The sequence below is a fragment of the Aphelocoma coerulescens genome, chromosome 27 (assembly GCF_041296385.1).
Source record: "Aphelocoma coerulescens isolate FSJ_1873_10779 chromosome 27, UR_Acoe_1.0, whole genome shotgun sequence".
Taxonomy (NCBI): domain Eukaryota; kingdom Metazoa; phylum Chordata; class Aves; order Passeriformes; family Corvidae; genus Aphelocoma; species Aphelocoma coerulescens.
This window is the reverse complement of record NC_091040.1, coordinates 2946858-2957525: the sequence shown is the minus strand read 5'-3', so window position 1 is coordinate 2957525 and position 10668 is coordinate 2946858. Positions and strand designations below refer to the sequence as shown.

Here is a 10668-nt window from a genome sequence, read left to right as displayed (position 1 = left end):
TTACTCCTCAGGGTCTGTTTCAGGTGCTTTAATAGGGGAGAAATAAAAATCAAACTGCATACAGACTTCACCTTGCCTGTTTGTGTAGGTCGAAATTATAAAATTTAGCAAAGTAGAAAATAAACAGAAGGACATAAACTAGCTATGATGGCTATACCATTATACCAGAGTTAGGGAACTGCACTCTGTGTATAGCAAACATGAAAAAACCGACTACAGCTCCCTTCATTGTAATTAACAACCTTGTGTACCTTGGTTGGAGTGAGAGAATTCCCGATTCCTCAGGTGCAGCCGGGGAGGGCACGGGGAAGAAGAAAATGGTCAGGCTTGCCCGAGGCTCTGAATGGAGCCGGGCCTGCGTGTTGGTCTGTGGTACCTGAGCTGCCCGATGGCGCACGGGGCACCGGCAGCACCGGGGCCGCCCCCACGGCGGGGAAGCTGAGGGGACGCGGGGTGCCAGGGGCTCCGGGCTGAGGGGATGGAGAGCCGGGGGTGTCCCGGCCTGAGGGGACGGGGGATACGGGGAAGTCCCGAGGGCTCCGGGCTAAGGGGACGCGGTATCCCGGGAGGTCCCGGGGGGCTTTCGGACTGAGGGGATGGGGATCCATCGTGGTCCCGAGCTGAGGGGAAGAGGGCTCTCGGCGGGTCCTGGCGCTGCCCCGCTCCCGGCTCCCCTCACGGCGCCGCCGCCATTGCGCTGCAGCGGCGCTCTCTCTCCGCCAGGGGGCAGCGCCGCACGCCCACCCGCCATGTCGGACAAGATGGCGGCGGCCGCGGCCTGTCCGCAGCCGCAGCCCGGCCCCGGTCCAGGTCCCGGTCCCGGCCCCGGCCCTGGCCCGCCGGCGGTCGAGGCGGAGCGCGGGGGCCCGCGCGGCGGCGGGGCGGACGGGGAGGCCGAGGCGGAGGAGTTCGGGTGCCCGGCGCACTGCTCCGACCTGGCCTGGCGGCAGAACGAGCAGCGCCGCCACGGCCTGTACTGCGACATCACGCTGGCTTTCGGCGGCGCGGGCATGGCTCGCGAGTACCGGGCGCACCGGTCCGTGCTGGCCGCCGCCACCGAATACTTCACGCCGCTGCTCTCGGGGGGCTTCGCGGAGTCGCGCTCGGGCCGCGTGGAGCTGCAGAAGTGGAGCTCGGAGGGCGGCCCCGACCCCGACACGGTGGAGGCCGTTATCGGTTTCATGTACACCGGCACCATCCGCGTGAGCCCCGGCAACGTCCATGAGGTGCTGGAGATGGCGGACAGGTAAGTGCGGCCGGGGCGGAGGCTGGCGGGGACCGGGCCACGGCATCAGAGGATCACAGACTGGTTTGGGTTGGAAGGGACCTTAGAAGTTCACCTAGTTCCACCCGCTGCCATGGGCAGGGACACCTTCCACTAAACCAGGTGGCTCCAAGCCCCGTCCAGCCTGGCCTTGAACACCTGCAGGGATGTATAACTCCCTTGTTTGTCCTGCAGGTTTCTGCTGACCCGATTAAAGGACTTCTGTGGAGAGTTTCTGAAGAAGAAGCTGAACCTCTCTAACTGTGTGGCGATTCACAGCTTGGCCCACATGTATTCCCTGAATCAGCTGGCACTCAAAGCACAGGATATGATCAGGAGAAACTTCCACAAAGTGATCCAAGATGAGGAGTTCTACACTTTGCCATTTCACCTTGTGCGGGACTGGCTCTCAGACTCGGAGATCACGGTGGACTCTGAAGAAATCCTCTTTGAGACTGTTTTGAAGTGGGTTCAGAAAAATCCTGAGGAAAGAGAGAGGTACTTTGAAGATCTCTTTAAGCTGCTAAGATTGTCTCAGATGAAGCCCACGTACCTGACTCGCCATGTCAAATCTGAGCGGCTGGTGTCGAGCAATGAGAACTGTGTGAAGTTGGTGTCCGAGGCTGTGGAGAGCCACGCTCTGCGCTCTGAGAACCTGCAGTCTGGGAACCTGCAGCACTCCACCTGTCCCACAGCGCTGCTGCCGCGCTTCGGCCAGAACATGGACGTCATCATGGTGATTGGCGGCGTGTCCGAGGGCGGCGACTACCTGAGTGAGTGCGTGGGCTACTTCATCGACGAGGACAGGTGGGTCAACCTGCCTCACATCCACAACCACCTGGACGGGCACGCCGTGGCTGTGACAGAGTCCTACGTGTATGTGGCTGGCTCCATGGAACCAGGGTTTGCCAAGACTGTGGAAAGGTACAATCCAAACAGAAATATTTGGGAGCAGGTCTCAAATCTAATCACCAGGAAGCATTCCTTTGGCCTTACTGAAGTGAAAGGCAACTTGTACAGTATTGGTGGACACGGCAATTTCAGTCCAGGCTTTAAAGATGTGGCCATTTATAATCCTGAGCAGGACAAATGGCTGAACCTGGAGTCGGCACCAAAGATCCTGCGGGATGTCAAAGCTGTCTCCGTGGAAGACCGGTTTGTGTATGTGGCCGCCCGCACCCCAGTTGACAGCGACAGCGAGGACGGGCTGAGGGCCGTTATTATCAGATACGATGCTGAAACCAGGCAGTGGCAGGACGTGGAGTCCCTGCCCCTCATCGACAACTACTGCTCCTTCCAGATGTCTGTTGCCAACACCAACTTCTACCACACGGCATCGTGCTGCCCCAAGAGTTACCCCATAGACAACGAGGAGGCCAAGGGAAAGATCTCCAGCAGGGCCTCGGATGAAATCCTGGAATCTTTGCCCCCTGAGGTCCTGAGCATTGAAGGAGCAGCTATTTGTTACTACAAAGATGACGTGTTTATCATCGGAGGCTGGAAGAACAGCGATGACATTGACAAGCAGTACAGGAAGGAGGCCTATCGCTACTGCGCTGAGCGGAAGCGCTGGATGCTCCTGCCCCCAATGCCTCAGCCCCGCTGCAGAGCCACTGCCTGCCATGTGAGAATCCCCTTCAGGTGCCTGCAGGGAACACAGAGGTACCCCATGCCACAAAATCTCATGTGGCAAAAAGATAGAATAAGGCAAATGCAGGAAAGGCAGATGCAGGAGATACACCGATACTCCCTGAGCTTACGGAGGATGCCGCGCTCCCAGATCGAGTGCTAGTGTCTGCAGTATCACTCCTGATGAGCCTAGGAAATAAACCCTTTTGTTAGGCTTGATGTGTCTTTATAAGACATGAGGGTGTGGATTGGATTTGATGCATAAAACCAGCATCTGTTGTGTCCTGAAAATTCAGAAGCTCAGAAGTGGAGGGTGGGTGGGAATTGAGACACTCCGTGAATCCAACAGTATTCCTTAATGATGCCCAGGGAAAAGCTGTAGCCTGTATCGGGCTGTGAAATGTCTCCGGGAACATTAAGCCTGTCACTTCTCTCCTCAGATCTTTGGTTCCAGGGATTTCTGTAGAGTTAGTCTCTAACAGTTCTACTTGGAAAATCAAAGATCTCTCTCTTAATAATTTAGTGGTTACATTTGTGTGTGCTTGAAAGCACCTGTTTCATTTGCACTTATCTCTTGACATTCCTTTGATTCTCTCCTCAGTGACTAAGCTTCACAGGATTGGTGTTGGTGTACTTGGCTTTCCCAAGCTGGAGGCAAGTGCAATAGTTCTGTATGAAACAAAAGCACAATCTTTCTTTATGAAACTACTTCAGGATGTTTCTATGTGTATTAAATATTTTCTATGTGTTGTAGAGAGGCTGCAGAGTTTGTTTGTAAATGGATGATTGGTTGGACACAAGACACTTGCTAAAAGAGAGCTTGAGGCAGTGGATTTTTTTTCAGGTGTATATGCAGGTTTGAGTCTGACTCAAACTTAAGAACTTGGGTCAACAGCCTGAGCGAAGAAGTGACAACCAGTGATGAGCCACCCACCCACACTGGTTGTTCAGTCCTGTCAGAGTGGATCAGTGAGGGTGGGATTATTTCATGGGAATATAGTGAAACCTGAGCTACTCATAGGTCTTTTCTCAAATGTTGCACGTTTTAATTCTAGTGAAAAGTGATGGAAGAGCCCCTGCTGTTCGCAGCCTGTCTCTGACAATCAGAAACCTTTGCCCTCCATGTGCTGTCCCAAGGGGCTCCCAGCAGCTGTGCTGCAGCTCTGTACCAAGCTGGCACGAGAGCTCCTGCAGGGGGGAGAGCTGGGCTTTCAGAGTCTCCAACTATCTGAATTTCCCCACTTGCTGTGGGGGTGGGATTTAAGTTCATTTAAACACCTTTTGGCATTCTGAGGTGGCTGTACATGCAAGTGGCCTGGTTGGCTCTGGGTTGCTTCCTGCTGCACTCCCAGGGAACAGAATGTGGAATATTCCCTTTGGAGTGTCCCTGCCTCTCAGTTACTTGTCCCACTGAGCACTTACTCTCCCCAGCCCAAGAAGCTCCAGAAGCCTTTCATTTACCAATGGTTTCAGTGCATACTTCCTACCTCCTTTTCTCCCCATCCTTCCCTTCATTTGAATGTTTCAAGTTTTCCCATGCAGTCTTACTCAGGATCTTAGGGAAGGGAATGGGAGGAGTAGCCTGGGTATTACAAAATTTGTGTAGACAAACCTTTCTGGAAAATCTGTTACTGTTTTGGTTCATTGATGATTTGCTGGTGGTTTTGATGTGGGTGATGTCTTTGCAAAGAACTTTTAACCAGTTTGGGGTTTGTTTTGGTTTTAATTATTTTGCTTTCTGAGCTGCTCCTTCTCCTTTTCCAGTTCAACAGGCAGCCCAGATCATATCTGAAACTCGGGGTAAGTCTTTCCACCGCTCGGTGTGTAAAGGTTTCTCTGATGTGAACGTCCCTTAATGCTCCACTTTGTGGTTCATGGGCTACTTTGATATCAATAACTTGTCTGTTCGTGAGAGAGTGTCCAGCCTTAGTTAAAAAAACTACCAAACTTGAAATTCTGAACAGTTTGTCTCAGTTTACTCCTCTGTGGTAACCATGTTGTATTTTCTTTGCCTGTTGGGTTGTTGGAGCAGGTGAAATTTATGCTGCTGGCTTCATGCAAGAGGAAATAGGTGAGTTTGAGGTGATGTTTGCAGGTGACTGTTTCCAAACAGCTGCGGCAGGCCTGTAGGCTGGGGGTTGATCCATGGAGTCTGGCTCATGGACTCTTGCAGGGCTGGCTGGAGTAGGTGCAGAATTGCTGCTCCTGCAGCAGTTTGTGATAAAGTGTGCAAATGCCTCTAGTGCTGAATCCATCAATGTAACAGCAATTTGTGGGAGCTGATACTAGGATACTTTCCCAGACTTTGCACCAAAGCAACGGAGAGGAGTTCATGCCCTCCACCCTGCTGAACCGGCTGGAGGGATTTAACAGGCCGCTGGAGAGTGGTAGGTCACATCACCCCAGCTGTCTCCAAGTCCTCTTGTAGTCTATCATCAGATAGGGACAATTTGTAAGGAGAAACACCAAGATGGTTCTTTCAGTTGGAGCTGAATATTTAATGCATGGCACTGTGCAACAAAGAGGTGAGAACAAACCTTGCAGTCTTGCTTTTTCTAAGTAAAATTGACATTGCACTTCCCAGGAGGACTTTGGGCTGACGGACAAGCTGTGGCGTTTACTAAAAGCACTCCACTGAGAGACAGTGTCAGCCCAGCCCCATCCCTGGACAGGTAACCCTTTGTGTGCCAGCCGCATGCCGTGTGTGCCGTGCTGTCCCTCTGTGTGCTCCCGGGGTGCCTGGCAGCAGCGCAGGCTGCTCTTAATGTTTGCTCTGCCTGTTCTGAGATAGTTTTAAGCAGTTGGGGTTTTTTAGCTTTGAATTCCAGTGGACCAGTGGCACTGATGTGGTTTGTGACTGATAGGTCAAACGATCCCTTACATCACTTGAGGTGTTGGGAGAATTGCATTCATGGCTCTGGCTGTAGTTTAGCCCATGAGCCCGTGAATCCCTAACAATTCCTTGTGGCCCTTGACCACCATAGCTTGCTGGGTGTTTATCAAATGATCCCATAAACAAAAGCCTGGGAATTCTTCCCGTGTGTTTCTAGTGGCTGGTCAGCTGTCAGCAGGATCCCAGTGTGTGTTCAGTAGGGGTGAGAAAGCTGACTGCTGGCCTCGCTAAGGGGAAAGGACATTGGGGGGAGTTTTTCTCCTCTGTAGGACAATCATATCTCTACACCTGTCCTGATACCTGCCCCAAAACACACGAGTGATATCCTGACTTTCTGCTCAAAGTACCAGTGGCACCTGGCAAGTGCTGGCAGTTGCTGGAGTAACTCCCAGGGGCCATTTGTGTACATAATATTATATAACTACCTGGATAATCCAGTAGTACCTGGGGGTTGTGTGTGTTTTTAATAAGACTCTCTTGCACATGGTGGGAGACCACTCCAGAGTTGAAGCAGGTGGCCCGATGTTACATGTGCTGTGAACAACTGTGCCCAGCATTCTGCTTGACTATTGCAATGGCATTTTTCTCTATTACAGTAAATATTAAAATCCAAAGTCTTGGCTCATCTTGTGTGTTGTGGAATACCCTGGTGGCTGACAACAAACCCAGTCCCAAGGAGTTACAACTTTTTATGTTATTCTTAACACAGCCTTGTAACAGGATGTTGTAACATCCAATGGGCTTTGAAAAGCAAGCGTAAAGAAAGTGGCTTGGATTTATTTTCAGCTCTGTCCACCTTAGGCTGGGGTAAAAGCCATCTCCTGTTTGACAGTCTTGGGTGGAATCTGATAAAACAGGTGCTCTTGAGGATCTAACCCTGTTACTAATACGAATGTAGAGTGTGGAACTAACGAGCTGTTTGATGACCATTAATAGCCAGATTCTCCTTGTGGATCCATGTCACTGTGGGTTGCAGCAGCTCTGCTCTCCTGGCACATTAAGAGAGGGACAGCAGTTTGCCAGGGAGCAGCACTCCTGTCCTTACCTGTGAGGTAAAGTAGTGTGTGTCATAAGCCCTTTGAAACAGATCCTGCTGTCCTGTTCTTGACCTTAAATACACTGTACTAAAGTTTATTGTAAGAGGTGAATTAATGAAAATAAACCTTTTATTTCTCTAGCATTCTGTTGTGCTTTTGATTTTTTAAGTTGTTGTGTGGGTGTGGCTGATACTCAGGTTCAGTGGTGCTGTCTAGTGAAAATTTTAAATCCTAATGATCCCTTTGGCCTGTTAACAATTGTTTCTATTTTAGAACAAGAGAACATACTCCCTTGCTGCCATGGGGGCTTTATTACCTAAAGAGAACTATTTACGCAGGCATCCAGTGATGGGATGCTCAGAAGACTTTATTAGGTACGCAGAACTATTTACACAAGCATCCAGTGATGGCTGATCACAACACTCCTAGCTAAGGGGACCTATTTACAACGGCGAGCTCCGAGATGAACTGGTGAACAAGATGTTCATGGAGGAGCTGTGCTGGTGGTAGTAGTGTTGCCTGGCAATGTATTCCATGACATTGGAGAGCCCTGGCACCACGCAGCAGCTGACGGCACTGCGGGTGATGCCCATGCTGTTGGCGTCGTACCACTCATTGGTGTTCTCCTCGTAGCACTCAGTGGCAACGGTGGTGCTGAACCCATTAAAGCCCCCGACCACGAACAACAGGCCGTCCATCACCTCAATGCCAAAGTTGCTGCGTGGATTGAGCATGGAGGGCACAGCGTCCCAGGCGTTGGCGACAGGGTTGTACGCTTCCACGCTCTGGAGGCGGCTGTTCCCATCAAACCCTCCAACCTGTGAACACCAAAGGGACAGAGCTGAAAGGGACCTTTCCTCAGCCAGATCCTGTCATGCACCCGTGAGATGGGAACTGCTCCTGCCTCCCTGGCTGCAGTCTGAGCATGGTGGAGAACACGAGATCTCCAAACATGGCTCTTGCTTATTGCAGTCTGCTGCCTGCTCTCTGAGGAGCTTTCCAAAGCACTTTATGCAACTGTCAATTTTGACAGTTCTCCAGAGGTTGGATGCAGTCCATGGAGAAGATAAACAATGGATGAACAGGCCTAAGCCCCTGCTCTGTGCTGCTGGTGCTGTTGGCAGTGGCAGAAACTATGTTCTTTGCTGCAGCTGATTAAATATTGTCAAACACCATTTTCATTCCCAAAAGCATGTGATGGGTGATAATATTCTTGGGAAGTGCATTAACCATTCTGGCTCCTGACTTCCCTAAACCTCATGTAAACACATGGCCACCCTGGAGGTCTGGGAACTGCAGCCACCCACAGGACTGCAGTGCTGGGTGGTGTTGGCCCTTACCGCATACACCTGGTTCCCGTACGCCATCACCCCAACTCCGCTTCTCCTGCTGCTCATTGGGGCGATCAGCGACCACTGGTTTGTGGTGGGGTTGAACACTTCAGCTGAGCTGAGACACTGATCTCCATCAAACCCACCACAGATGTACACCTGGGGACAGGAGAGGTGGGAAAGTGTGAGTGGGGTGGTTAGACCCTTGGTGAGGAAATACGTTAAAGAGAAAATGAAGTGTAGCAGGATTTTTGGGGTGTTTTGTTTTAGAATGGGAATGGTCTTGTCATCCTGGGTTTGAAGTAGCAGCAGTGCAAAGAGTTGATGCCAGCAAGATTTAGACTCTTGATTTTCCGAGCTGCATGAAGCAGACAGGCCTGGTGTTGCACCTATGGCCAGGAAAAGGGCTGTCGGGCAGCAGGTGGGCAGCAGCTGTAGAAGAGATTTTGTACTCCTGGTCACATCTCTGCCACACCAGGCAGGCTGCTTTATATCTGTAGGATTTAATGAATTGTTAAAAATTTAAGTGTTATGAATTTAGTGAAGGTTTATGTGAACTCTCTTCATGCTGCAACCCCAACTGCTCTTAGCTGGGGTTAGTTTACCTTTCCATTCAGCGTGGTTGCACTGGCGTCGCTCCTCTGCTCATGCATGGGGGTGATCAGGGTCCACTGGTTGGTGTCTGGGTCATACCTCTCTGCTGTGTTGAGCCGCAGGTACCCATCAAACCCTCCCATGGCATAGATGAAGTTGTCCACAACGGTGACGCTGACATAGCAGCGCCGTGAGTGCATGGGTGCTACCTGCTGCCATGTCTTCTGGAGTGGATCAAACCGTTTGACGATGTTGAAATAATCTGTGCCATCAAATCCACCGATAACATAGACGTAGCCTTTCAAATAAGCTGAGCCATGATAGGCAACGGGGCTCTCTTGCTCCCAGGGGATGTTCAGCCACTTGTCAGTGCGGCTGTCGTAGGTCTCGATGGCGCTGGTCGCGCCGCCCCCGCTCCAGCCACCGATGGCAAAGAGGATGGCGTAGGGCAGGCGTGGCCGGGTGAGTGGGTTGGAGTTGACCGAGGAACTCTGGCCATAGGAGTTCAGGTCGTAGATTTCAGACAGGGCACTGATGAGGAGATCTTTGCAGTTGGCATTGTCCTTCACGTACTCGTGAGCTTTGACGTTGTTCATGAAGTAGTCGGACTGTAGGAGTGCCAGTCGAACCTGAAACATGCAAGGAGGAGGTTGGAGCACTAGTACTGAGGGTTTCCCCCTCAGCAGTCTTTGGGGACAGCTTCAAAGGTGCACTGCACCCACCTTGCTGAGCAAGCAGGCGATGTGCTGCCTCCTGTTCTGTGGGTCATGCGCAATCCACCTCAGCACAGCCTCAAACACGGCTTCTTCTCGCCGCACGTTAAGCTCATCCTTCTCAATGATGTGTGCCAGCTCCTCGGCAGAGAGGTCTAGGAACTCCTCGGACACTTGGGACACCTCCTCGAAGTGATGCAGGATGTACACGCAGGCAGCTGCGCGCAGGTCGGGGCAGTGGTAATAGTCAGTGAGTCTGCAAATGCCAATGCAATTCTCAAAGCACAGCCTGGAACTGAGGAACTCGCAGCACAGGCTGACGATGCCCATGACATTGAACTGATCTGCTGCGGCAAGCAAACTCTCGACATTGTCCTCCGTGATCGGTACTGTCCTGGTATAGGCGTAATTGATGATGAGACCCATCATTTCAGCTGAAATGCCAGGAATTTGATAGACCATCTTGTCTGCGCTGTCCCAGTTGGTAAACAGAGTCCTGAAAACATGGTGTTGCTGCGTTAAACCCTGCCCCTGGATCCCCTGTGCTCCCCCTGCCTCCCGGGCACCAGTTTTGGCACTGGTATGAGCCGTTCTGGGAGGCTCCATGGTTTATTGATTAATATTTTACTTGCTGGTTATTTGGAACAGGAAACACAGCCTCTGGAGCTGGAAGCAGCAGGGCAGGGAGTTTCGTCTGAGAGGAGCAGAGGGGCAGAATCCCCCCATCGCCTGCTGCCCACACTGTGGAGATGAGCCCAGGACAATGGGGGGTTTCTGGGTGCCAGCGCACACAGCCGGGGCGTGTTCAGCCTCTCACCCAACAGCACTCCAAGCCCTTCTCCCCAAGCTTGCTCTCAATCCATTCATCCCCCAGCCTGAATTGAGACCAAGGTGGGGTTGCCTCAACCCAGGTGCAGCACCAACACTTGGTCTTGAACCCCAGAGAATCACAGGGTGTGGGGAAGGCAAAGCTGCCCCCAGGCTGTCCAGGCTCCAGCCCTGCGCTGTGTCTGGGGCTCCTCCGACACCACTGGCAGAGCCATTGATATGTGCTGGGCTGTGGATTAATCCTGGTGTTCGGGGAGGTCTGAGGAGTACGGGAAATTGCTTGATGAGAGATTCAGTGCAGGCGGAAGTACTGGAGGCATGCTGAGGCAGGATGACCTCAATCAGGGAATACTGTTTGTCCCCATTCCCTTTTGTTTCA

At 51.9% G+C, this 10668-nt stretch overlaps 2 protein-coding genes across 2 annotated transcripts; one reads left to right on the top strand and one right to left on the bottom strand.

Moving 5' to 3' along the window:
* The first annotated feature begins 749 nt into the window (after positions 1-749).
* KLHL11 (kelch like family member 11) lies at positions 750-6966 on the top strand. Its single transcript, XM_068996804.1, has 2 exons — positions 750-1246; positions 1460-6966. The coding sequence occupies exons 1-2, from the start codon at positions 750-752 to the stop codon at positions 3054-3056; spliced, it is 2094 nt and encodes a 697-aa protein (XP_068852905.1). The 3' UTR covers positions 3057-6966.
* A 67-nt stretch (positions 6967-7033) lies between these two features.
* Positions 7034-9905, bottom strand: KLHL10 (kelch like family member 10). Its single transcript, XM_068996805.1, has 4 exons — positions 9471-9905; positions 8760-9377; positions 8164-8313; positions 7034-7641 (listed from the first exon to the last, which is right to left on the bottom strand). Exons 1-4 carry the CDS (start codon positions 9888-9890, stop codon positions 7267-7269), a joined length of 1563 nt encoding a protein of 520 aa, XP_068852906.1. The 5' UTR covers positions 9891-9905; the 3' UTR covers positions 7034-7266.
* Between the last annotated feature and the right edge of the window lie 763 nt (positions 9906-10668).

What these genes read in the sequence shown, in the direction of transcription:
- KLHL11 (XM_068996804.1), top strand. Translation starts at nt 750, where the DNA reads ATGTCGGACAAGATGGCGGCGGCCGCGGCCTGTCCGCAGCCGCAGCCC. An exon ending in GTGCTGGAGATGGCGGACAG is followed by an intron (nt 1,247 to 1,459) that starts GTAAGTGCGGCC and finishes TTTGTCCTGCAG; the next exon opens with GTTTCTGCTGACCCGATTAA.
- KLHL10 (XM_068996805.1), bottom strand. Translation starts at nt 9,890, where the DNA reads ATGATGGGTCTCATCATCAATTACGCCTATACCAGGACAGTACCGATC. An exon ending in CAACCACGCTGAATGGAAAG is followed by an intron (nt 8,314 to 8,759) that starts GTAAACTAACCC and finishes TCCTGTCCCCAG; the next exon opens with GTGTACATCTGTGGTGGGTT. An exon ending in ACGGGAACCAGGTGTATGCG is followed by an intron (nt 7,642 to 8,163) that starts GTAAGGGCCAAC and finishes TGGTGTTCACAG; the next exon opens with GTTGGAGGGTTTGATGGGAA.